This window comes from Parasteatoda tepidariorum, chromosome 9 (genome assembly GCF_982258835.1).
Source record: "Parasteatoda tepidariorum strain Cologne lab strain chromosome 9, Ptep-v5.0, whole genome shotgun sequence".
Lineage (NCBI taxonomy): Eukaryota > Metazoa > Arthropoda > Arachnida > Araneae > Theridiidae > Parasteatoda > Parasteatoda tepidariorum.
In genome coordinates, this window is record NC_141763.1 from 54,151,624 (window position 1) to 54,179,355 (window position 27,732).

General features: G+C 27.0%; 2 protein-coding genes across 2 annotated transcripts in view; one reads left to right on the forward strand and one right to left on the reverse strand.

Moving 5' to 3' along the window:
* Nucleotides 1–16,583, forward strand: part of cutlet (chromosome transmission fidelity protein 18 homolog) — a 29,570-nt gene extending 12,987 nt beyond the window's left edge. Inside the window, exons 13-23 of the mRNA XM_043040405.3 lie at nucleotides 814–907; nucleotides 987–1,085; nucleotides 6,820–6,947; nucleotides 7,032–7,143; nucleotides 9,017–9,187; nucleotides 10,149–10,298; nucleotides 11,885–12,015; nucleotides 12,102–12,186; nucleotides 13,601–13,729; nucleotides 13,807–13,867; nucleotides 16,147–16,583. Coding sequence (XP_042896339.2) covers nucleotides 814–907; nucleotides 987–1,085; nucleotides 6,820–6,947; nucleotides 7,032–7,143; nucleotides 9,017–9,187; nucleotides 10,149–10,298; nucleotides 11,885–12,015; nucleotides 12,102–12,186; nucleotides 13,601–13,729; nucleotides 13,807–13,867; nucleotides 16,147–16,244 — 1,258 coding nt within the window. The 3' untranslated portion in view covers nucleotides 16,245–16,583. The remainder of the gene's footprint in view (nucleotides 1–813; nucleotides 908–986; nucleotides 1,086–6,819; nucleotides 6,948–7,031; nucleotides 7,144–9,016; nucleotides 9,188–10,148; nucleotides 10,299–11,884; nucleotides 12,016–12,101; nucleotides 12,187–13,600; nucleotides 13,730–13,806; nucleotides 13,868–16,146) is intronic.
* Nucleotides 16,363–27,732, reverse strand: part of LOC107444384 (polycystin-2) — a 42,289-nt gene continuing 30,919 nt past the window's right edge. Inside the window, exons 13-17 of the mRNA XM_016058498.4 lie at nucleotides 26,865–26,995; nucleotides 24,631–24,855; nucleotides 19,339–19,486; nucleotides 17,709–17,828; nucleotides 16,363–16,496 (exon numbers count right to left, since the gene is read on the reverse strand). Coding sequence (XP_015913984.3) covers nucleotides 16,476–16,496; nucleotides 17,709–17,828; nucleotides 19,339–19,486; nucleotides 24,631–24,855; nucleotides 26,865–26,995 — 645 coding nt within the window. The 3' untranslated portion in view covers nucleotides 16,363–16,475. The remainder of the gene's footprint in view (nucleotides 16,497–17,708; nucleotides 17,829–19,338; nucleotides 19,487–24,630; nucleotides 24,856–26,864; nucleotides 26,996–27,732) is intronic.

Genomic DNA, 27,732 nt, shown 5'->3' on the forward strand with positions numbered 1-27,732 from the left:
TTAAAGCCAAAAATGTATTACCATAAATGAATATTATTTCTGTATAACAAAATCTATGCATTCATTTTATCTGCTTTTTGTGAACTTTAGTTTATTTCTTAGTAAAGTCATTTATTCAAACCATACTATAAGAGAAATCAAAAATCATGTATAAAGCAGTTAAATACTACAATTCCAAAGGAAAGTTGCACAATGCAGCTGAAATTTCATATGAAAATTGAAACCAATCGAAAATTTTTCTGAGATGAACCCTGAAAGTGCCATCAAGTGTTAGAAATGTGAATTATTTTTTACTGCAGATTTCTTTTACCATATAACATGTATGAAAATTTACTTGACCAAACTAGACTATTGACTGTAGGTTTAGACCCTATTTAGACCAACATAAAGTTAACTAGAAAGATATCTAATGTCTGTCTAACTCCTAAAAAACTCCTATCATACAGTTTGGGGTTCTCTGTTGCTATGGAAGCAATATAAAGCATATTCAAAGAAGGGAAGTTTTTCATGCATCCCTTACTGACACTTATTAAACCATGCCCTTAAACCCCACCCCTACTTTAAATATTTTAAGCAATAGTGCTCCAGAAAACTGATAAGAAGAGTTCTTAAGTTAGAGTTACAGTATGTTGGTGATCACTGTCTGACTTTAACCTTTTGTCTATGGCGCCTGATAGCACCTGCTAATCTGGAGCATCAGTTGTAGCAGCCGTAAGCGAAAAGTTAATTATAACTACTATATATATTATTTATAGTTTTATTTCAGTTTTTTTTTATTAGAAGTTATTTAAACTTTTTTAATTTTGAATTCAGATATAGTTCAGCTCTAAAGCCTCTTAGACAACTTGCTCTTGTGTTGAATTTTCCTCCCACTCTTCCTGCACGTTTAACATCTCGCCTGCATGAAGTAATTATACATTTTTGTCAAAAGAAAGTATGTATAAAATGTTAAAAATTGAATCATCTAAAATTTGTCCTTTAAAAAGGTTGCTTCAAAAGAGGGATTTGATGCTGATGTAGCTGCTTTAACATTATTGTGTGAAAAGACATGCAATGACATTCGTTCATGTTTGTCAACACTTCAGGTAATTTTTTTTTATATTTTTTATCATTAAACATTTTGTTTGTTTATAACTATTATACTGTCAATTTTAGGTATTTTTTAGTATATTTCATTGCTATTAATTTAAAATAAAAATAATTTTTTCTATTATTTGCGTTTTTAATTCATCAAATGCATTTTTCAATTCAGACATTTTGTTTACATATTTGCATTTTTGAGTGTATTTCATTGTGAGTTAACCTTGTACATTTTTTTTTATATAATTGTAACTCATTTGTTTGATGTACTCATTTAAGCATAGAGAACTATATTATGTTTGACCCTTTACTGACCATCACATCTTATATGATATAATAACTTTAAAGTCAATTTTCTGGAATGTTTATTCATAAAATTTCAGTCTTTTGTTCCTAAATATGTTCTTTAAGCTGTTAATAATAATATTCATATGCTTTAGGGTAACTTATTTAAGAATTATAACTGTGAATACAAGTTTTAATTAATATTTACACTTTTTTTTCAATTTTGTTAAATGAGGCTTAACACAACTGTAATAAATTAACACAACAGTAATAAATTAACTTTATAAGTTTGGTGGGGAAATTAAAAAAAGTCTATCCTTCCACTCTATTCTCTCACTCACGTACGAGGTGTGGCAGTTAAGTAACCGGACTATGCATGCTCTAGTTGTTGATGCTTTTGGTGCTTGTGGCATGTTTTCCATCCTTCTATCTAGTTTATTATGTTTTTTTATCCTTGTTTCGGCAAGCCATTGTTGAGACAAAGTGCTACAATCATGATAAGCTTTAAAATCGAGCACTGCACTAATTTGAATTTCCTAGTGAAATTAAGGAATAGCTTTAACTGAATGTTTTAAAATGATTGAGGAGGTGTTTAGAGATAATTGCATGTCACATGGTCAAATCTTTAGATGGCACAAACGATTTTTGGAATCGGAAGGTTAGAAGCTTGCTGAATATAATGAATGTTCTAGTTATCTTGCGACTTGAAGAACTGTTAAAAAGATTTTAAAAAAAATGATGAAATCATATGTCAAGACCGACATATGAGTGTTCGAATGCAAACATTGACACAGAGACAATAATGAAAATTTTGACTGAAGACTTGCATATGGCAGAGGTTTTCGCAAAACTGGTACCAAAAAACCTGACATGTGAGCAAAAAATGAACAGGAAAAACATTTGCTCTGACATTACGAAATGCTTCGCAGAAGAACCTGAACATATTGAAAAAGTCATCACATGTGACGAAATGTAGATTTTTTAGTTTGACCCTGAATCTAAATGACAGTCCTTGCACTTGAAGATATCCACATCTCCAGGGGCAAGAAAAGCTTGAATGAGCAGGTTCAAAATAAAAGTCTGTGGTGTGATCTTGGGATCACCACAATGTTTACTTTTCCTAATACTTACTGGGCTGTCTCCAACAGGAGCGCCCTCTTCGTTGACGTTGCAGGATCTCTAGGGCTCGACTCCTAGCTCATCTTTAGAGATTCTCGCAACTGCTAAGGAGGGGACGCTATCTTTTGGAGATAGACCAGTATTCCCCGTAGATCTCGAGAGTGCAGCTTCTTCTTTTTTTGAGCTGCGTGCTTGATTCCCCCCCCCCAGTGTGCTTCAAGTTTGTAATAATTCATATAGTTTTACTTTTTCAACTCCATAAATTCAGTAAATTACAAATCATCTATTTCGTAAATTTTAACTGCAGATGTCTCAAATATGCTGATTACATAAATTAATATTTTTACTCCTTGAAGCACACAGGGAGGACTCAACACATGGATGTGTTGGATTTTTAATTGATGAACTTGTCATGAATTCTTATTATGTTTGAACTTTGATTGCTGACGAAATAAAGAAAGGATAAGATATTCGTATATTGCGTCCTGTGAGTCACTTAGCCATGCGGTCCCGTTAGATGTCTTCACCGAGTATCAGTTCCTGATCAGGAGATCAACCTTAGGTAAAGTCTTTGCGCCACATCGTTAAGGTGCACCCGATGAAAAGTTTGGAACCTGGCTATCATCATTCTTCTCTCTCCACTATGTGGTCCCACGCAGTAAAGTCTTTCGTTTTTTTGGATGTTAATAGTATCCTCTTGATAGTATGGTACCTCAAGGCCAAATGGTTAACCAGCAGCCAAATGGTAAACCTACATAGAAGTTCTAAGAAAATTTAGAAAAGCAGATTTTGCATCAAGTTAACGAGTCACTTAGCCATGCGGTCCCGTTAGATGTCTTCACCGAGTATCAGTTCCTGATCAGGAGATCAACCTTAGGTAAAGTCTTTGCGCCACATCGTTAAGGTGCACCCGATGAAAAGTTTGGAACCTGGCTATCATCATTCTTCTCTCTCCACTATGTGGTCCCACGCAGTAAAGTCTTTCGTTTTTTTGGATGTTAATAGTATCCTCTTGATAGTATGGTACCTCAAGGCCAAATGGTTAACCAGCAGCCAAATGGTAAACCTACATAGAAGTTCTAAGAAAATTTAGAAAAGGAATGAAGAAGAAAAGGCCAAATTTGTGGAGCAACAACTCGCAGATTTTGCATCAAGTTAACGCCCCGACGCACGATGCACTCTTTATGAAACAGTTCTTGATGAAAAAACACTTTACTGTGCTTGAGCATCCACCATACTCATTAGATCATACACCATGCGACTTCTACCTGTATTCCAAAAGGGAAAAGTGCATTGAATGAAACATATTTTCAGTCTGTGTCAGCAAAATATGCAGACTTTCTGAAGAAGTTGACGCTAAATGACCTGCAGCACTGCTTTGAGCTGTGGAAATGTCATATGCAGCGATTTATTGATAGGAAGGGGGAGTATGTCGAGAGGGATTAACGAAATTTGTAAAATGTTTTCAATAAAGCTAATTTTTAAGACCAGTCCGGTTATTTAATTGTCTCATCCAGGACTGATTGTGCTCCGGAAAAATTGCTAACAGTGATCCGGAAGTTTCCGGAGATCGAAGGTCCAGACGTTTCTAAAAATTATTGATCACAGAAGTTTCCAGAAATCAAATTTTCAGTGGTGGAACTTAAAAACACAGTTTATTTTATTTGTTTGTAAGGGAGAGCCAGAGAGATACTTTATAAGCTTATATTCATGATTAATATTCATTTTTTATAAGTAATAATAATCATAAGTAGTTATAATCATAAACTCAAGAAAGAAAGACATATTTGTAAATTTTAATTAAAATTTCAAATATATTTTAAGTAAACTAAGAAATATTGAGATAAAGGAAAAAAACCTTGTTTAAATTTTTTTCTAATTTTTCAATTTAAACTGTTTTTTTCTTCTTTTTTTTAAACTCAAGAAATTTTCCGGAATTTTGACTTGGGCTCACAATCACCCCTGCTTATCTCATATATATATATATATATATATATATATATATATATATATATATATATATATATATATATATATATATATAAAACACCATATTGTACGCGCTTTTTTTAAAGATTAATTAGATAATTTTTATAGTTACTTGATCAACATTGTAAAATATAAATATAATATACAGTAGTATATTATGTTAATAATTTATTACATGAGCTTTTTGATTGAATTAAATGTAAATATTTAGATTTTTCAATGAATAGAAGAAAGAAAATGTTTTTGGTGTTTTTCATTAAAAAAATTTATAAACATGGATTGCAAAAATAGAAAGCATCCTCATTTTCTCATTGATTCAAGTATGATGTAGGAATGAAGAAGCAGTAAAGAACCGAAATATTCTGGTAGAAACTATGTCCATATGAGTGAAATTTGTCCCTAGAACGTAAATAGGGCATATTTAATAGCAATAAAAAGTAAAATGGTTTAATATAGATGTTAGATAAATAATGTAAGATATGATAAATGTGATAAAGATATTAGATAATAGATAAATTGTTGTTTTCAATAATATTTGTTTGATTCAATTGATGTGCTCACTACTGTATATGATACAGTGAGCTATAAAAAAATAAAGGCTAATCTAAACTTTTCTTTATTGTTTGGTGTTAACAATTGTGAATAATAAATAAACTCTGATTTATAATTGTTTGGTGTGAATATTTGTTTTGTCTTTACAATTGTCAATTATAAATCAGCTCTGAATTATAATAGACAATTTGTAAAACCTAACAATCACTTTTGTTTGGTGTTTTCAATTGTAAAGAAGAAATTTTTAAAACTATTTTTTGATCTTTTCTAGCTATATAAGTATATGCTACTTGAATGACTTTTAATCTTCTTTTTTGCTCTTCTTTTCTGGATAAAATGTAATTGTATTTATTTGTAATTTTGAAAATTTAATGCTTATGTACATTTTGATGAGCTGAAGGATTCTAAGCATACTTAGGCTTCTAAAATTATTAATTTCAATGTAAAATAATTCAGTGAATCGAATTATTTTGATTGGATTCCAATATTTTGAATTGCATCATTAATAATTTTGCATAATGCATTTGCATTGAATTTTGCATTTTTTTGATTCATTTTTTTTATGCTTAATGTAAATTTATGAATTACATTTCATAAATTTTCGAGTCATTTTTTGATACTTTAATTTGACCCGCATTTATTGTTTTCTCATATCTATCGTTTGCAATGAATGGTAACTTGAGGAATGATTGATCAAGGTTCTATTGTATTACGTTTGATACTTTTCAACCCGTGTTGCTGATTTGAAATATGAATATTGTTAAACATACTATTCCAAAAGTAATATTTTCAATTGTTATTTAAAATGTTTTCTTTTATTTTTTATTACTGGAACATACCTATTTTACTTCTTTTTTTAATCTCTTTCCTGTATGTTCAAAAGTTCATCATAATTTTTAGTTATTGTCCAATTTATCAGATTGAATAAATATGTTTTTGTATCAATATAGATGTTTATAAATCAATGGAGTAGATTTTTTCCGATTTTTTATCTTTCATTTTGAGGGATAAAATAAATTTTGTTCTAAAGAAGAAAAAAAAGTTGGGCTTTTAACTCATTAGCTTATACAACCTGCTGCAGCTTTTAAGCCTGCTATTGCACTGCTGGTACTGAGATGGGCTGAGCAGCTGTCGCTTTCTCTTATTGTTTCTTCTTTTCTGTCAATAGATGGCATGACATATTGTATACTGTTAGAAAGCTGATAAAATTGCCCTATTTAATGGTCTATGGGGAAAATGGATTTTTGGGGGAAAATATTAGTAAGTTAATGAGTTAATGGTTTAATATTAAAGTAATGATTCAGAGAAATTAGCTTTAGTTATAAAAATACCTTTCCCTAAGCATTGAACCAATATGATGAATCCAAATATCATTATTATAATATTTAAAAAATGGCACAGTTAAACTATCATAAATTTTTTGCTGTTAAAATAGATTTTTTTAAAAAAAAGCAATTTTGCTTTTTACTGTGGTTTTGTAGCATGCCAAGTTTTAGGCATTTCTACACTTGTTCCCGTGTTCTGAAATGGTTATATGATCCTAATGAAAAAAAGCATAGAATATTTAATGACCATCTGACTGCCAAAATATTTCCTATCAAATAACATAGCAAGAAACTGGTTTGCAGTACCAGAAAGAAACCAGATTCAAACTGTGTGCTGAATTTCATGTCAACATTTAAAGTGTTAATCATTAAAAAAGTTGAATATTTTATTTAATGATATTAATAAATCTTTAAATTAATTGTTCTGATTATTTTTAATTTGGTATAATTTTTAATTATTTTTCTATAGTTTATTCATCGGAGTAAAAAAGAGTTGAGAATATCTGACATAAAAGGAATGCATATTGGACAAAAGGACATGCAAAAAAGCTTATTTGCAGTGTGGCAAGATGTATTTCATTATAAAGTCAATAAATCGTAATAACCATCTTTCTATATCATCTTTTATGATTGTTGGATTGAAATCTTTCTGATCTAATAAGCTTTATTTTTTTATTACAGTTTCAGAGAAATCTTTCAAACTGTACAAGCATTCGGTGACTATGAGAAAGTCAATGTAGGGATTTTTGAAAACTATTTGAATACAAAATTCAAGCATAGAAGCATTGACACGGTATTCTATTTATTTCTTTTTTTCAGTTTTAAATGTTTTATTTTGTTAGTATCTTTATAAATGTATTCTCTATATATTCTTTAAATATTATTTGACAGTTAAATTTAAATTTTATTTTTGCTTCTTTTATAATTTATTTTATCATTGATGATTTTCATATTCTAAAAGTTTTTTTTTAATTAAAAAATATGCAAATTCAAGCTGTTTAGTGAAGTTAAAGAAGAAATTTAGTTAGTAAATTTTAATTAAAATGAAAATCTTCTACTGTTTTTAAGATTATTTAACTAGTTTCGATCAACTGGTGAAGAAAAAAATTCTTAAAGTGATTAATTCATGTGTAATTATTCAATTTCCATCGCAATTTTAATGAATATTTAATGATGTTTCTTTTTAAAGTTTATTTTAAGTTATAAATTTTTTTTAAAAAATTTATTTTTGGGCAAGAGAATTTTTACCACTCCTTTTAATTTTCTTTGTTCCTTAGAAATTAAATAAATGAAAAAAAATATATCATTGTCATTCCAAAATAAGCTTTTAAATATGTTTGTATGCATCTTTAATTTATGCTTATACTTTTAGTAAATTTTAGAGAAAAAAGTATAAAAATTTTGAATAAATCACGCATTTTAAATTATTATAATTTTATGTTACAATATAGAATCATTTACAATGTTAAAACATTCTGACTGGCTTTAACCTTCAGAGCTGTTGTTTGCTTATGCTATAGTGTATAAAAACTCTATTTGTTTTCTATTTGTTTAAAAAAAAAAAAAAAGTGTGTTAGTATTTTTCTTTTGTTAGCTTAAAATCTATTACTGAAGAATAATTTTATATCCGATAAGTGTTTTATTCTCTTTTTTTTTAATAAATAACCAGAACCTAAAATTATACATTAAAAACCAACTCAAAACTCTACCTATTAAGATATTGAAAAACTAATTTTGTCAAGTGTAAAGTAATATGTTATCCAAAAGGTATATTACTTTCATTCTATTTGGAAACGAACTTTCAAATATAAACTTTAAATATTAGAAAGCAGATTGAAAATTCTATGATTTATCAAATAGTTTACTAAAAATGTATTCTTTTTTTAAAACTTTAAAAATAATAAAATTTGCTAATTGTTCGGAATTTAAGAGCGATTTAGCTATAAAATTTCAATGCAGAATTGTTTTTTAGAAACAAAAATTGGAGGATGATATTTTTACAAGGTTAGTTACTTTAGCCAAAAAATGTTGTGCTATTTGTCTATTTACATTGAGAAATACGTGTAAAAATTACAAAAATGTGTAGATGTTTTTTCGAGTTTTTTTTGAAAACTTTCAACCATCACTTGGCAGATGAGCAATCCTTAATTTTATTTTATTAAAGTTTAAAGTTTTTATCAAAAATGTAAATTGTTGTGCATGTTTTATTTTTATGCACATCCCCGTTTTTAATATTTCTCATTAGTAGATGTGGTGTGCTGTATTTATTATTTTTTTTAAATTGTTAATTGGAAAATTTTACTACATTTTCTTTCCTTTATGTATTTCCAATTTTTTTTCTCTACATTTCGTCATTTAAATAATTTTTATTATTTTTGTAAGCTTAGTTTTGATAGCACAAAACTTATTTTTTTATAAGTACTTATTTCTTGAAAATAATTTTATATATATTATTCAAATAAATGATTTATTTATAGAAATGTTTTGTTATTTGAAACAGATAAATTTTTTTAAAAAATACAGCACCCTAGAAATAGCGAAATTTGTATAGATGGTATTTAAGAACTACAGGTGAAATATCAGCAATAATTTATTTCAGCCTTTACATCATGCTTATGTTTAAATATTTTAAATTAGTTAATATCTATTTTTCGTTATATTTTTAGGTTTGGAAAGGTTCGGAATGGATGTGTTTTGGGGATATCATACAACAGCAAATAGCTCATAGTCAACTATATTTCTTACTACCATATTTGCCATATCCAGCTGTAGCCTTTCATATGCTGTACTCTTCCAATTCTTTTGCACATATCTCTTATCCCTCTGCATATTATGAAGTAATTTGCTTAATTGTTTACGTTCTTTGTGTCAAAAGAGTTCTATAATGATTACTCTTAATATATATTTTTACAATTATTGTTAAACTGTAGTGAACAAATGACAATCAATAGGGGTTGCAAATTAATATTTAAGTGTGATAAAAAAGAAAATGCTTCCTAAATTTGTCGAACCACTAAGGTGGGGTGATATTTAAAAATTCTATAGATTTTTTCCCCCCTTTAAATATTAATTTGTAATCTCTAATGTGCATAGTTTTTTTAACTTCATTTTTGGCAAGGTTTCTCTAATGAATTATTATTTTTTTCAATGCCCACCTGATTGACACTTGTCGTTCAGGTATCAGTAGGATAGATTTGCTGGCCACTCTTTAAGGGGCACTATATTAGGTGGGTCAACGTTGCTTTCACAGTAAGGACAGATAGTAAGGAGAACGAAGGAACAGCCATGCTTTTTCCGGGAAGGGATATGAACCCAGGAACTTTCTAATTCGAGGTCAGCTCTCTGACCACTACAGAGTTTGATTGGCCTGAAATTAATTAGTAAATCTGCCATTTTGTAATTTTTTATTGAAAGTACAGAGCAAAAAAAAAAATTGCAATCCTTACTAATTAGGTTTTGGTAGCATTTTTTGTCCCATTTTTAATATTAATTTGCCGTACCTAATGTGTATGTTTTTTTTAAAACTTTTTTTTGAGAGTTTTTTAAAATTAAATTTTAAATTTGCCATTTTTGTTATTTTATTTGTTATTATAAATTTTTTTCAATCAAAGCACTGAGTTGAAAGGATCTCAATTGTATTACTTACTAGTGGTAAGTTAAGAGTTCAATATCATTTTCGTTGTTTCCTTTTTAAATATAAAGTTGCTAAATTTTAAAGTGCATGCTTTTTTGATTTCATTTTTGAAGAGGTTTTTAAAATTAAATACTAAATCTGCTGTTTTTTATTTTTTTTCGAAGCACAAAGCCAAAGGATCTCAATTGCAGAATACATTGTCTAGCATGATTAAAGATATGGTTTCTTCGCTTAAAACTTTTTTGAATCCAACTATGTTGCTTGTTGAAGTTTTCCCATTTCTTCTGGAAATTATTAAGCCAAATTTAAGACCAGTGAGTATTTAAATATGTTATGTTCAAATTTCTCAAGTATATATATTTTTAATATTTGAAGTATGTTTTTTTTCTTCCATTAATGTACAAATGTATATATTTTTTATCGAAATACATAACAAAATATTGAAAAATTTCTGGTAGTTGGCTTCCTTGACACTTAAAAAGTTGCTGCTGGCACCAAATATTTTAGTATTTTTACACCCTTTTTTAGACTCAAAAATCTGAATATTTTTATTTAACACGTTGACTGCCATGTCACCCTTATTTGGGTGACAGCAAAATTTCTGATAGGGCTGCATCACTCACATTTGGGTGGCAGTAAAGTTTCTGATCAGGCCGCATCACCCACATTTGGGTGGCAGTAAAGTTTCTGATCAAGCCTATCTTTAAAGAGTTACGGAACTTCCTTGGAACCCTTTAAAGATAGGCTCTAGAACTTCCTTGACACTTAAAAAATTGCTGCTGGCACCAAATATTTTAGTATTTTTACACTCTTTTTTAGACTCAAAAATCTGAATATTTTTATTTAACACGTTGACTGCCATGTCACCCTTATTTGGGTGACAGCAAAATTTCTGATAGGGCTGCATCACTCACATTTGGGTGGCAGTAAAGTTTCTGATCAGGCCGCATCACCCACATTTGGGTGGCAGTAAAGTTTCTGATCAGGCCGCATCACCCTTATTGGCGTGATGCTTATTTGATTTCTTGCGAAGCATATTTGTAAGAATTTGAAAGGATATTTTACAGGAAGTAACAAAACCATCGAATTGTTATAAAAGTAATACGAAAATGATTTATTAAGAAAATTATTGTAAACCTCCTAAAAGTGTTCACTGCTATTTGACCCACTAAGAAATAAGGTTTCCATTTTACTTTTCGAAATTTTAATGAATTAGGGTAAAGATTTTAAGTTATACTCCTCTTTACTCGGCAAAGATTCAAACTGATCGTGTAAAGCGATGAGATGAGAAGCAATGGACACAAATAAACAGACATGATACCGTGGAAAGGAACAGAGTGAGATATTATTCTTGTGACCACCAGAGACTTAAATTATTAAAATATCAGTGTAAGTACTTAGCAGGATACGCTTTGTACAGTGGTAGAAAATGGCCTGAAGGAGATTTCACTGCTAACGCTTGCGGCAGTCAACATGTTAAAATAAATAAATAGAAAAATAATATTTTTTTTGCATAAGATCCAACTAAGTACTTAACATATGAACGTCAATAGTTTTATGAACTATATAATTTATAAATTATTATATATATAAATTTTATGAATTCTTTTAAATGAATTTTTTACCATTACCAACTTTGATACCAACTATTCCACATTTTATTTTATTTAGTTTTTGATTCCAACAACTAAGTTCTAAAAGACTTTTGCAAACAATGAGAAAGTCAGGTTTCTTTTAGTTTTTAGACTCCTTTTATAAAATATAAATTATACTCTTTTAACTTTTTTTTGTCAAGTTAGTAGATTAAATGTGTATGTAAATACTAAACTTATTACATATTTCTTTGTCTAATTGATTAAGTCTTATTATCAATTCTGAAATAGTGGCTATATTTTTATAGGTGAATACCCAATTATATAGTGAAAGAGAAAAAAATGAACTCTCTAGAGTTATAGAGTTGATGTTGGCATTTAAGCTGACTTATCGTCAAGAGCGATTAATGGATGGCACTTATACTTATGTTTTAGATCCGTAAGTATTGATTTTATTTCAATTACAATTTTATTTTTTTATCAATTTTAGTTATTACATTTGTACATACTTTCTCTATATTACAGAAATATTGAAGAACTGATACGATTTAGTGAAATAAAACCAAAGAAAGTTTTAACATATTCAACAAAACAGATGATTGCTAGAGAGGTATTTTTCAAAACTGTTTTACTTGCACATATTTTTATAATTTATACATAAATGTTTAACTTAGGGTTAAAATTTAGAATTACCTGTCATGTATGTCTTCTGGTATAGATGAGTCCAATCACTCTGAAGTGATCTTCTCTATTTTAAATTTTTTTTTTTGTTGCATCAAACTTAGTTTGCTGCAATTTTTCAAAAGCGTTATTAGATTTTGTGTTACTGTTTATATCTATCACTATAGAGTCATTTATGTATCTTGTGCTATTAAATTGTACAATCAACTGAACTTGAATTCAGTTTAAATAATATTTCTTATGATTCATTAATTGTGTTTAAAGTTAAAAAGAATAGTTTAAGAAAATTAAAGTATTTGTGACTATGCATTTACATTTTTCTTTAAAATTATAAAATGTAAAGTTAATATTAGCCTTATCTTTAAAGGATTTAGGTGAATATAACAGAGAGATTTTGTATTGTGTTCTGGCCTCCCACTAACTTTAATGCTAATTTAAGCAGCACAAATTTCACATCGCATTGTACGAAAACTTGTCTACAAATCACAGAATCACTAAAGAATAGAAAATAAGGTTAATGTAAGACAAACACTATGCAAAATCTCTATAATGGTAAGTGCCATTTTTAAATCATTAAGGTGAGTATTTTTATAGGTATTTTTTATGAACAATAAAGTTTAGATGTAGGCAATAGGATGTTTATATTTATTGTGTTGTTTTCTATTTAAATTTATAGAAACTTATGAAGTACCTACTTGGAAGCAATACTAATGAACACTTCAACATAAAAATGTTCCTCTTGGAAAATGTGTAGCATAATACTATATCACCCCAAGCCCTTCAGTTTTTTAATGAGGAAACAAAAATTTATGTATTTTTTTTCAGTGTACATTACCTTAGATTTTTATCATGGGTTTTACAATGTAATATTGATTACCTATCACGGTGTGGGACAAATCGTTTCTTAAACAGCTATGTGAAATGTATAATTTTCCCTTTTATTTATGTTAGTTTAATGTATTTTTGCTCTTTTTTTATTTTGCTTAGTTTAATGTTTTTTTTATCTTTTAGATAGAATAATTTTGAATGTTTAATAATCTCAGATAGGATTTGAATGGTTTTTGGTCTTGCCTTTTTTTAGCTCCTGCAAGGGAAAGACTAAGAGTAACTCTTTTCTATTTCTGCTCAATTTAGCATTAATAAATTACTGCTAAGATCCCAGTATTATTAGAAAAATATATCACACTCTAATAAAAAAATTATTACATATCTTTTTTCACACTGATGTTTTTTAGTGGAAATGTTGGAACAATTCTCACTCCAACCTTTTTAGCAAACAATCTGAGCATAATGTTTTAAATTATGAAATATTTTTATAAATTTTATCAAAAATTTGTCTTTAGGTTGAGATGGAGCAGATGAGAAAAGGTGATTCTGGTGCTGATGATAAAGCAGCAAAACTTACTAAAGCTGCCAACAACAAGCAGTCAGAAGTTAAAGTAGCTCCTAAAAAACAAATAATTGAAGACAAAGTATATATATATTCAATATTTCTGTGTTTCATTATGGGCAATTTTCTTTTTTGTAATTTTTGGTTTTTTATATTTAGCCCATGGTTGATTTCTTTGGCCGAGTTATAGTTCAAACTGCAAGTTCAAAAAAATCTTCAGGTAATTATGATTTAAAAGGTCCTAATTTTTAATTTGTTCATTGAATTTTTTAATATTTTTTGTCTTCCTGAGCATCCCTGTGTGTACAAATCAGTTATGCAATATCCATAAATTTTATAAATTTTGTGGTGCTGTTTCTTTTTATAGGAAAAAAAAAATTAGTTGGGTCCTTCTAGTTTTGAACCTTTTGTTCCATGTTCTATATAATTATTCAAAAACAAAAATTGATCGTAATATGCTTTTTTTTAAAAGTTCTAGTGATTTCATTTTTAAAAGAAGAAAAAAATTCGGTTTCATTTTCATCTGTTTATGTGTACCGCATGAATTAAAATCAAGTGCATCTCATAAAAGTAGTACCTGAACAATATTTTGTTTGAATAACTAAATTCGATAAATAAAATCAAAAATTTTATGAGTGAGAAAAACTTTATGAGTATTATACACACCGTTCAATTTTAAATTAATCATTAATCAGTACGAATAAAAACTATTGATTTTAGAAAAATTTTTTACATTTTAAGCATTTTCATTTTAAACATTGCTCAATTTTTTCAATGGTTGCTAAATTGGTAATAGTTAAAGCATCCCTGTGTGTACAAATACTTAGTGAGTTTAAAAAACATCCTGTTCTTTTTCGGACATGACATAAAAGAAATAAAAATACTAACATTGTATTGTTGGTTAAAAAAATTAAAATATTACTATCTTCACAAATTTTTAAGGTCTTAATATTTTTCTATGTATTTTTGAATCTGAACTTGTATTCATGAATTGAATGTAAATAAATTTTTCAATCAAAATATATTTTTTTCACCTTATTAGTTTTGAACTTATTTTCTTAAACTTTGTTTTGATCCTCGTCTGTACACCACTTTTTATGTGTTTGTAATTTTTTTTGTTTGTTTTTGGATTTTGTAACATTTCTTCTTTGGTAGAGTTAAGTCAAATGTTGGTTTAGATGTAGACCACATTGTATCCGACAGAATCAGTACCTTGTTAGCCTGGGGCAGGCAAATGAGGTACATTGTGCAAAAAAAAATTAACTGGACCACCTTGAATATTGTTTGATCTAATGATCGGATCTTCACCTGCTGGGCCCTAATCTTAATGGTTGGAGGAGATGACTTTAAATATGCTAATTAATTAGTGCAGACTATATTTTAAGTTACAAGATCAGACACAAAAACATACTTTTTGAATAAACATACCTTTCTTTAACAGATTTGGATTTCTGAACCCAAAATTAGAGGGTAGCTGCAAACTGGGAAATATGGTACCTATAGGTTGGTTAGGAGAGCAATCCAAAGTTTGGACCCCTTAATGTTAATTTTTACTTTTTACGTATTTTGCATTATCTTGAGAAATTTAAAAGCAAATTGAAAAGTTTTTGCACACAATTATAAAATAGTTTATCCAAGGATAATTTTAGTAAACATTTATTATTTTTTTAAAATAATAGTCAAAAAATAAATTGTTAGGTATAAAATTTTTTTATGTTATATTATAAAATTTTTTACTGCAGACGATATACACAAAAACATACTTTCGCTGAATAAACAAAAAAAATGGTCGTATTTTTAAAATTTGATTTATTGGAAACTATTTGACCAATTTCACCCAAACTTGGTATTTTACCATGCAAAATTACATTCTTTAAAAAAATGTGAAAAATTTTATACCTTACAATAAATCTTTTTTTTTACTGTTATTAAATGACATAATAACGCATAATACGTATTTACTAAAATATATTTTTGCTTGGAATTAATTATCTTTGGATAAACAGATTTTATAATTGTGCACAATTATAAAATCCTGTGCACAATTTTTTAAAAATTTCCTTATAAAGTAATGAGCTATAGTGAAATACGCAAAAAGTAACATAAAGTGGTCCAAACTTTCTGATCAAACTATTAGGACCACATTTCCCAGATTGTGGCTATCCTTTATATTTTGGGAGTCAGAAATCTGAATCTGTCAAAAAATGTATATTTATTCTGAGAATGTATGTTTTTGTGTCCTATTTCATAATTTAAAATATCTTCTGCTCTAATTAATTAGCATATTTGAGGTCATGTCCCTCAAACCATTAAGATTGAGTCCTAGTGTTTGACGATCCTATTATTAGATCAAAAGTTATTCAAGGTGATTCATTTATTTTTTTTGCACACTGTACATCACTATCCTATTCTTTATGATCTTTATTTAAGTTATCATCAATTTGTGTGAAATAAAATTATTCATTTTACATTCATTTTATTATTATTTTTTATATACAGAAAATAAAGATCCAAGAGATGAGCAAGTATGGTTTCATTTTAAAGAAGGTTATAGTAATGCTGTTCGAAGAACTGTGTATATTAAAGATCTTTTGTGAAGCTTTAAGAATATAAGGATCACTTTTGTCTTATGAACTATCTATGTTCTGTAGAATTCATTGGAAAGCTATGCATCACATTTCAAATATTATTTATTAATTATAATTTACAATTTTTATTATTTGCTAGAGATGATTGTATACATATATTTTATCTATTTCTGTGGATCATATTTTTTATTTCCTTTTAAAAGATATCTAATCATTTTGTCGGCATTCTTTTTCATCCAGCTATTTACTTTTCTTAGGTGACTAAAAAAAAGAAACATATTAAATATAGTATTATATTTCAAGCATACTAAATATTAATATTTTTGCAAAACAAGCGTGAGTAATTTTAAAATCTTTTCTTTGTAATAAGTTATACTGTTATTTTTAATATTATACTTTTCTTAATCATTACTTTAGTCAACTTGAACTATCTAATAGGGAGCATGCGGAATGTGATATTAATAACTACAATTCTTGTTTCAATAACTGGTGTAAGAAGTTATGAGTCATGCAAGCTCATGTTTGCTCAATTCATGCAATTCTACACTAATTCTTTTATAAATTAATTTAAACTTAGAATTTCTATTAATTTTGAAATTATTTTCTGCATCTAGTGCTTTTAAAAATGTTTATTTTTATTTTATATAAAATATTTTATAAATAATATTTTATAAATTTAATTTAGATAAAATTGTCTTACCATACCAGAAAATGTTGTACTATGGGACAGTTTGCAGATTCTACTTTAGTTAACTTATTTAGTTATTTTTTAATGTGGAAAAAATATATTACAGAAGTAAACTTTTATGTATCTAAAGTTATTTTTTTAAAATTGTAAATTTGACTATAATTATCAAAACTAAAAATTAACATACAAATAAAAATCTCAAGGGATAGCAGATTCCTCTGCACTAAATATGTAAACACCAAATATTGTATACAGATGGGTTGAGAATTATCGCATTTAATATGCCAAATACCAAACTTACCAAAAGTCAAAATAATCTGCACATTTTGGGTTACAAATGAGTATATATATATATTGGGGCAATTTACACAGGATAAAAATAACACAACTCAACAGAACACGAGTATATCACGGAATGAAAAACATATAATATCTGGTCAATGCCTGTTGACTACATTTTTGAAAAGGCATGTGTAAGGGCATTGGTTTCATAACACCCTTCATTTAGTTCATGATATTTGGTACATAATATTCTATATGTTAATTGAAAAATGTAAGTTTAAATTTTTAAAAGGTATTCAAGTGGTTAAAATTTTTATTTTTGTACCTTTGAAATATTTTTTAAATTAAAAAGGCATGTTTCAGACAATTATTTATAAAAATAATAATTGTTTAAAAGGTTCACACTTTAAAAATTATTTGTTATATATTTTATATAGAATAATGTATGTCAACCATGCAAAAAATTGAAAAATATTCTAGTATTAATTTGCATTATTACTTACAATGCTATCCTTACTGCCGGATGGAACTCTCAGAGTGGAATCTGAGTCCCATCTTTGTAATTCTTCTCTTACCATTTTTTCCATGTGGTGTCTTTTTGATTTTTCGTCAAGGTCACCACTCTGTAATTCATAAGTAATTCACATTAACTTTTTTTCACTTAGAGATTTCATACTTATTGTATAATGATGATAGTTTACTTAATATATAATTTAATTTATATTATTATTTGAAAGTAATTTAATTATTAATTTTTAAATGATGTTATACAGGCTTTATTAAATTTTATGATATTTTTACTGAATTTAATCAATCACAAAATTTACTAAATGTTATTTGCATTTAAAAATTTTTCTTTTGCATCATATAAGGAATTTTTTTTTTAAAAAAAGGATGTTTTATTACATAATTTACTTTTTTTTTAATTATCTAGAACTCTATATATTTGTAATACTTTTAAGTATTAATCTCTTTTTACTCTAAAATTTCTTTATTATTAAATTTAAAGAGCATTGTAAAATTTGATGATTGTTATTCTTGTTAAAACATAGGTTTTGTTCGAGTTATTCATTAAAAAGTAATTAGAAATTGAATGTTTTATTTAATTGAAGCTATTGTCCTTTTTCAATCACGTATTCAGTCATACTAAGCAAAACTATTTGCTATAAAATATGTTATAACATTTGATATTATGTAATAACATAGTACTTCAATGTGATAACATTCAAAATTATGCTTGGAGAAATGTATGCTTAGTTATTTTTTGCAATGTATTTATCACAGTTTTATTCTGTGTTTAAAATGTTTTTCAACCTTATTTACATTGATTATAGTAATTGTTAATTGATTATAGCAGTTGTCTTTATGCTGTTTTAATGATGGTTAAATGTAGTTCTTAGAGATGAAGTGCAAACAAAAGTTTTTAAAAAAATTATTGTAAATAAATGAGTGAAAAATTACTATGTGAATGAGTACTATAATTTTTATTTTTCGGAAATAACGGTTTATAACTATAAATAAATCCTTCATGTGATGCTTTAAAATATGCAGAAATTTGATACTTTAAAAAGTTTGCGCACAATAAAATTTACATTGGACATTTTTATTTATTATTTCTTTTTGTATTTACGCAAAAATCAAGTTATTAATACTTAATCATTATAATAAAAATTGGCTATTTTGCTTTTTTTATTTACGTACATCAAATATATCACGTAAAATAAATCAATAAACTAAAAATCATTAAGTTTTAGTAAATTTGAAGATGTACTTTCGAATGTATTAACTTTATCCACTTTTTTAAATATGTTAACTTTCTTTTTCATTAAAATTTTTTCAAACATTTACCGTTTGCTGCTTATTGAAATATTTTATTTGTTAAAAGCTATATTTTATTTGCTAAAGCTTGTTAAAAGCTAAAAATTAAATATTATTAAGTAATTTTTGAGAGCACTGAGTTCAGTAAGATTTAAAATTTAAAATAATGGTTAAAAGTATTCATAATTTAATTTTTTTATTATCCTTCTTTCTAAATGTATGTGGAAGTGAAAAATGATTTATTTAAATTAATTTTAAAATATTATTTATGCTTGTTAGCAAACCCAAAATTTGTATTTGTTTTATGTGATTTACCTCAGAAATTGTATTCAAAATTTTGTTCATGTTCTCTCGTCTTTTCACTTTTGCTCTGTCCATTGCTGCCATCTTATTTAGAACTGCATCAATTTTAGACACAATGTTGCCAATTGAATTTTCCATCTTGTCCACTCTTTCTGACAAGCTGTAAAAAGAACAATTTGTATATAATATGTGCATAATTTATTTTTTTTTTTGAAAAATGTTTTGATTTATATTTAGTTGTATGTTCTTTTTTATTTTATATATTAAAAATTACCAGTTGAAAAGTTATTTTGAATTCATAAATTTGTCATCACACTTGTTATTATCTATTATTACATATTACCGACAGTGTATTTTGTTAAGTTTTATATGTGTTTATCGTTTGTGCCAAAAATATTTGAAGATTGAAAAAATCAATTAAAAAAAACAACAGGAGTTTGAAATGCACGACTTGCTGTATTATGCTTAGGAAATTAGAAAATTCCCACTAAATGCCAAAATTAGTAATAAAGTTCATCAACAGATGGCGCAGCTGACTGGGAAATTTTTAAAAACTATTTCCAAATGAAGATAGTGCACTTTGTGCTATGTATAAATAAAGGTAAACAATTCAAATCAAGTGCAAAAAATGACATATTATAGTTTTGGTTCTATAAACAAGTTTAAGCACAAAATAGCAGAAGAAAACATGTGGCAAAAATATTTCATAAACGAAAGAAAGGTGATTTAACCAAACCATTTATATCACTAAATGGCAGAAGAAAATACGATACAAACAAGTTGCAAGAAAGAAAAAATTTACCACTTACAATGCAATTTCAACTTGTTTGTCTCTTGTTTACTTCTGCCATTTTGCATTTCAAAACCAAGAGGGATCTTGTTTATAGAACTGAAGCTATATAATATTTTTATTTTTGTGCCATCTGAGATTTTTTCTCATCGTATAGTTTTATTTATAAACCAATGTTTTTTTTTGTAATTATCAATTCAACGGTTTCATTTGCACAGGTGTCTGTTACTTTTCCCTCTTGCTGCATTACATTGTTGCTGCATGTGATGATTACTTTCAAGATATAGTTGTTCTCAATTAGTCTTCTGACTATGTAACTAATTTTGAAGTTCCGTAAGTCTTAATTCCTAATTTCTTATATAAAATGTAGAAAACTATTCATTTCTATAATTAACAACAAAGGAGAAACTGATGAAGATAAACTAAATAGATTAAACAAAGCACAAAGCAGTTATGCTATTCTTAATAAATTCTAGAAGAAAAAAACAGCAAATTCAACAAAATTTAGAATTTTCAATATAATGTTAAATCTGCAATGGATCTGCTACATGGCATTCCAATAAAAATAACATGAAAAAAACTTCAAGTATTTCTTAACAACTGTTTAAGAAGTACCTTGCGTATCATGTGGTTCTGTAAAATTTGTAATGCAGAATTCCTTAGAAAAGCAAAACATAAACCGATTGATCTGGAAATTAAAAAACGTAAATGGCAATAGATTGGTCATGTTCTCCTTAAACCTGAAAAATTTAACGTAAACAAGTTTTTGTTTAGAAGCCTCGGGGACAGTAGAAGAAAGAGGAAGAACTAAAAATATAGTTTGTCTACGATAAGAACTCCCCCCCCCGACACGAAGTCTGAGGCCGTCTGTTGCTATGGAAACAAGAATAGCGCATTTCAGGGAGGTTAGCTTCTCTTCACTCTGGGACTAACATAATAGACTGAAGAAAAAATTTTCCTGTCTCTCTCCGACCCGAACCAAACCCCTACTTGAAATAGTTATGCCTCGTTACTATAGTCACCACCACGAGTCCAGACGAATGGTTAGGTGAGTTCTTACTTTAGACATACTATACTTGGTGCAGGGCGATTGTAAACAAATTGAAAACAATAGAAAAAACACGGAGAAAGGCAAAATGTCTGGCTACAAATAGAGATAAAAAGTTGTGAATGCTGTGTGAAAAGCTGTGTAAATGAGATAAAAAGTTATGATCGAATCCTTATGTTCTAATTTGAAATGAAGAGGAATATCTATGTGTATATTCATTTATGTCTCTTTTAAAATTTCTTTGATTTTTCCCATCCTCTTGATCAGTCATCATTGATCAGTCATATTTGGAGTGCTTGTTATTACTATGTAATATCAATTTAAAAACTCAAAACATTTCTCATATATATATATCTCATATAAGTATACAACTAAAACCTATTGATTATTAGTTCTTCATTTAATTTAATTTTATGAAGCTTTTGTTTTTCCTTCAACAAAAAACAGTTTTCTCATTGTCATTCCATAAGAAAAGGATCTGATTTTAAGCAGAGTTACAGTGCCCGCATAGTTACAGTTAATTAATAAAAAAAAGTGTTCATTACTTATTAAGGTGGTTTTTGTATGACAAATAATTAACAGTTTTACTACCACTTGTGTGATTGTTTTTTTCTTCTGAGTGTAGGTCGTTTTTGGTCAAAACTGAAGAAAAAATTGCCCTTTTCATAACTTTTTTTGCTTTTAAACCTTATATTTCTGTTGTGGAACTCCACTACTTTAATAATTATAAAATCATTATTTTTTTATGTTAAAGAATTGAAAATATTAGATCTAGGTTTTAAAAATAAAAATATTTACTAAAGATGAAATTTTTTTTTTAAGTCATAACATAGATTAGATATCTAAGATTTTAATTATGAAGCCTGTCAGCTTAGGTCTAAATTTTTCCTGCTTGATTTTCTAATTATTTAAAAACCTAATTAAATAAATTTTAAACATAAATTTATAAGCTTTACTGTCTCTGAGAAGGGTTATATTACTTTTAAATAAGTTGTTCTTATGAAAAAGGTACAAATTAAAAATTTTTTTGCAGTAAATCAAAATGTTTTTTTATTTTATCATCGTAATAACAACGAATTTATCTAATAGCAATACCCAGCAATATTGTTTATTAAAGTGTAAAATGTTTAAAAATCTCAGGTGTAGGTATAATTTGCCAGCTGATTTAAGTTTAAACAAAAGTAAGTTGCAATTCTTATACTAGAAATGAATTTTGCATTATTATTTTTAAACTTTCTTTTATTATAAAATTTTTCAATTATAAAAGTTTTTAATTTATTCAGAAAATACATATCTGTTTTAGCAATTTATTGAAAAATTATTTGGTATAATCGCTAAGTAAACTTGTTTAAGTCTATTTTTTCCATAAAATAATTGCACTGAATTCTTTTTATTTAAAGAATTGTTTAGATTGTTCTCTTCCCTTAAAAATTGCTAAGGATGCTTTTGTTTAAAGAATTTCTAAAAAAATATTTTATGTATATTTTATGTTTAAAGTGTGCTACTCTGAGATTGTTTATAGCATAATCACAAAAAAAATTATTTAAAAGATAAAGATGAGGATTAATTAAAGATTAGGATGTTTATATTTTTTATTATTTTCAATATTTTTATTATTTTAATTCATTTATCATAATGAATTAGTTCGAAACTAATCTATGACATAAAGGGGAAAAGGGTTATTTTACGTTTTTTTTGTTTTTAATAAGTAAGAAAAGTGAAGTTACCTGTAAACATCAGGTTCATAGTTATCCATTTTCATTTTATTTCTTGTTAGTTATCTTTCTTGATAATTAACAGCCTTTTGATTTTTATATTTTCACCATTAAATATATTTTTTAAGCTCCAGTAATAAAGCAATTGTTTTCAATAGTGAAGGCTTCAACACGATCTAAAACATTTTGTTGATACTATTTAAATTTCCCTATCTTTTTCCCTTGAAAATTCCCTATTGACATATGTGACTGTTATAAATCTAAGCAAAGTGATATTAACTAACTATTGCTTGTTCATTAAGTAAATATGCTTAATTATTAGTAACTTTTCCGTATTAGGTTGTAAATAGTATATATCCCCTTTTTTCCCCTTAATAATAATAAAACGATGAAAATTTAATTGCTTAAGTGATTAAAAGATTTCGTGAGAAGACGAAATTATTTTCTTTCATTCTTAAAAAGCGCACATCGATATCTTTTACATTTTTCAAAAATAATTTCTTAAAATTTCGAATTTTTATTTTTTGATAACAGTAAGTCATTTATATTTTAAGTCATAATTACAATGTAAGAAACAAATGTTATTTTTTTTTCTTCTTTTTTTTTGGTTTTTCATTTAATATGGCAGAATGTTTTTTTTCCCTCGCCGTTTATTTACAAATTGATTAATATAAAAATAACATTCCGATTTGCCTTTGATTAATATATTTAAATTACGAACGATAGTATATAAATGATTGTATAGTTATTTGGCAAAATATGTTACTATATTTTATGATAGTTATTGAAATATATTTTATCAGTTTAAAAATAAAAATTTCCCCATTTAGGGAGGAGTTTTATAAAGAATCGAAGTTATTTAAAATTTAAATAATATAAAAATAACATACCGATTTGCTTTTGATTAATATATTTAAATTACGAACAATAGTATATAAATGATTATATAGTTATTTGACGAAATATGTTACTATAGTTATTGAAATATATTTTTATTGCTACTGATATCAGAAAAAAAACCCTCTCAAAAGTTTAAAAATAGAAATTTCCCCATTTAGGGAGAAGTTTTATAAAGAATAGAAGTTATTTCTAATTTGATTAATATAAAAATAACATGCCGATTTGCTTTTGATTAATATATTTAAATTACGAACAATAGTATATAAATGATTATATAGTTATTTGACGAAATATGTTACTATAGTTATTGAAATATATTTTTATTGCTACTGATATCAGAAAAAAAAACCCTCTCAAAAGTTTAAAAATAGAAATTTCCCCATTTAGGGAGAAGTTTTATAAAGAATAGAAGTTATTTCTAATTTGATTAATATAAAAATAACATGCCGATTTGCTTTTGATTAATATATTTAAATTACGAACAATAGTATATAAATTATTATATAGTTATTGAAATATATTTTTATTGCTACTGATATCAGAAAAAAAAACCCTCTCAAAAGTTTAAAAATAGAAGTTTTCCATTTAGGGAGAAGTTTTATAAAGAATAGAAGTTATTTCTAATTTGATTAACATAAAAATAACATGCCGATTTGCTTTTGATTAATATATTTAAATTACGAACGTTAGTTTATAAATTATTTGACAAAATATGTTGCTAACTTTCATGATAGATATTGAAATATATTTTTATTACTACTGATATCAGAAAAAAATGTCTCGAGTTTAAAAATAAAAATTTCCCCATTTAGGGAGAAGTTAAATTCTTTTCCCCATCTCTGTGCTCTCACCCGTTGAAATCTTGTTGCGAGACGAGCGATGCCATAGCAACTGCGCTGACAGTATTTGAGTTATCATTTCTTTCGGATTTGTTGTGCATTTGACGATCTATTTCAAGTCTCTGGTTATCTAAATCGGCAAGCATCATCTTTGTTTCATCAGCATCTAATTCACGATCATTGTTAAGATCGTACTTTGCGAAAAGCATCTCAATTTCCATGTCAGTAAAGTTTTGCCTGGAAAATAAAATTAAAAGTTGATTAAATGGAAAGATCTGTTATCCTTTCATTTTACATTGTTTAGATACATAATTATATTAATTTAACGCGGCAAATAATATTTGTTCACACTTTGATAGATTTAAATTAAATATTTTTATTGAAATTTATGGAAACAGTATGCAGATGTCGAAGTTAATTATTCTTTTCTAATAATAAAAAATGCTTGATTTTTTAGTTTTTCCTTCTGGAACTATTTTAAGTTTCAAAAATTTGTATCTTTAAAAAGAACAAAACTATGGAACTATTTATTTAGAATTATTTCATAATCATTCTTGACGAATAAAGCGATACAGTGCTACGGATACCTATTTTTATTCCAACTGTATAATTTATCCGCCTAATTGTCAACTGTATTATGAAACTTATAATTGTTCTAAATTTATTCCTATTACAAATTTTCTCTGACACTTAAAATTATCCTTCTCGTTTTTTTTTTTTACATTATTGTAATCATATAACTGAATTTTAGAAAGACATAATTAATTTAATTAACAATTCGTTTTATTTAAAGATTATCGTTTAATATTTTATTTAATTTATTTAACCCTGTTATATATTTTCTCAGTGAATTAGTATATAGACTATGATTTCTTTTTTTATTTTTTATCAATCGTTGTCCTTCCCGACGAATTTGTATTACGTTAATTGTTGTTAGATACTTTTTTATTTTTATTTTTTATTTTTAAAAACATGGCTATCGATTTTCTTCTAACTTAGCAATGAAAAGATAACTTTTTTTACAGATCCGTTATTTTATCTCTATTCTAAATTCTACTTCCAACTTTTTTTACAGATCCGTTATTTTATCTCTATTCTAAATTATACTTCCAAAACCATTTTCTTTACTTTACTACAAATTAACATGGAAATTCTCCCTTGTATACAATTTCCATTTTTTCTTTAAGCCAAGATTATTAGAAACACATAATTCGAGTAAATTTTTAATTTTTTTTTAAATATTATTATCGTTACTAAAATGGTTTGAAGAAATTAATGCAATATAGAACACACAAAAATAGTTTTATTTATATACACAGAGATGACAACTCGATCCGGGCAGCGAATAAATATTTTCAAGTGGTAGTTTATTAATTGTGATTCTTACTTTAATAAATTCAATTTAGTAGATTTTTATCCACCACTATATCTGAACAATTCGCAAGCTTATATAATTCACTACTTTTTTCAGATATGTCATGCTAAACCTTTTAAAAAAACTAGTAAAATCTGTCTTATATTTGCACATTTATGTTTGTAGCTATTTACCGTTTGGTCAAACGGGCAAGCCATGTAAAATTAGCGTGGCATTCAACGTGTTAAGCGGAGTCTAAACCTGCTATAATCGAGATTTTACCACATCCTCGCAATTTTTCCGCTGAATTGACATTTAGTGCACAATTTTAATTTAAAATTGTTTTTATTACCATTGATTTACATTAACTTAATAGAAAAAACATTCAAAGCCTTAAAAGTAAACACAATAAGCTTGGGTTTTCATACAGCTTTACAAATTCTACACACCACATGTCTAAAAACTGAAATTTAACTTGTGCTTTACCTGACGTAAGAAACCAAAGAAAAATAATTATTTAAAACGCGTATTAAACTCAGTGAAACTCAAAATAGTTGAAATTTTTTTTTATTGTCTGCAGTTTAAATTGCGACAATGCTTAATGCTAAGACAATGATTGATTTTTCACACACCCTGCTCAAAGGATTCGGAGAAGATAGCTCGGAGTATTTTTCTGCAGCGAATAGTAACCTTTCTCGTGTTTCAAACTATCAGTGTACCAAATATTACTGCAATCGAGTGAATGCTAAAGAAACTCATCCGGGACGAACAAATATTCATATATAAAAACGATAATCGATTTTGAGAGTACAAAATGTTTTAAATTCACTGATAAAACAAAGAATTTTTTTTTGAGCTTCTAAACTCACATAAAATATATATTATCACTTACTGCCTGAGTTTCTGACGAACTTCTTCGAAAGTTAGCTTATTGTCACCGTTAGCATCAGCTAGTTTCAGCGCATTCTGAAGATCAAGAAGTTGGTTTCTTTTTCCTAGTTTCCCCATCATATTATTGAATCCCTATAAATTAGTATGTAAATATATTAAATATGTCTTCAAACTTAATAAATCAAAATAATATTTTACTGATTTATATTTAATTTTTTTACTCTTAATGTGTATTTTTATTTTTCAATTCATTTGATGATTAAATTTCATTTGATGTAGTAACCCATGTTTGAAAGATTTGCCGAGTTTAAGTACCGTAAGTCAGAGTTATTCGAACCAAACGATAAAATGATTGAAGTAACTTTTGGCCAATCATGGTATTTTTTACTACACATTTAACGGTTAATACTTCTTGAACTAATTATCGAGTGTTAAATTTGCTCAATATTTTACACGCCATCCAAATTTCAAAGTCTTTTAGTCTTAGCACAGCAAAACAAAATGTAACGTTAGGTTTAACGATAATGAGTTTTTAATAGCGAAAGATTTTAAAAGAAAACATGCTTAGAAAAAGGGGCCCGTAACCCAGATTTACCATATTTTTTGTTACACATTTTTATAGTTTATAAAATCAAAATTTTTCTATAAAATAAATGTATTATAATGAAATAAATAATGTTATTTGAGCTAAAAAAAACGAAGTCTATAATCAAAACCATAAACCTTAGTCTTCTAAGCATATTGTAACTATGTACAGAATGCTTTTGTAAGTTAAAGTAGAGTAAGTTTTTTAATAATGTGGTTGGTTAAAAAAGAACAAAAACATTATCAAATTCGTTTAGAATACAAATCGAACATTTCGTTTCCTT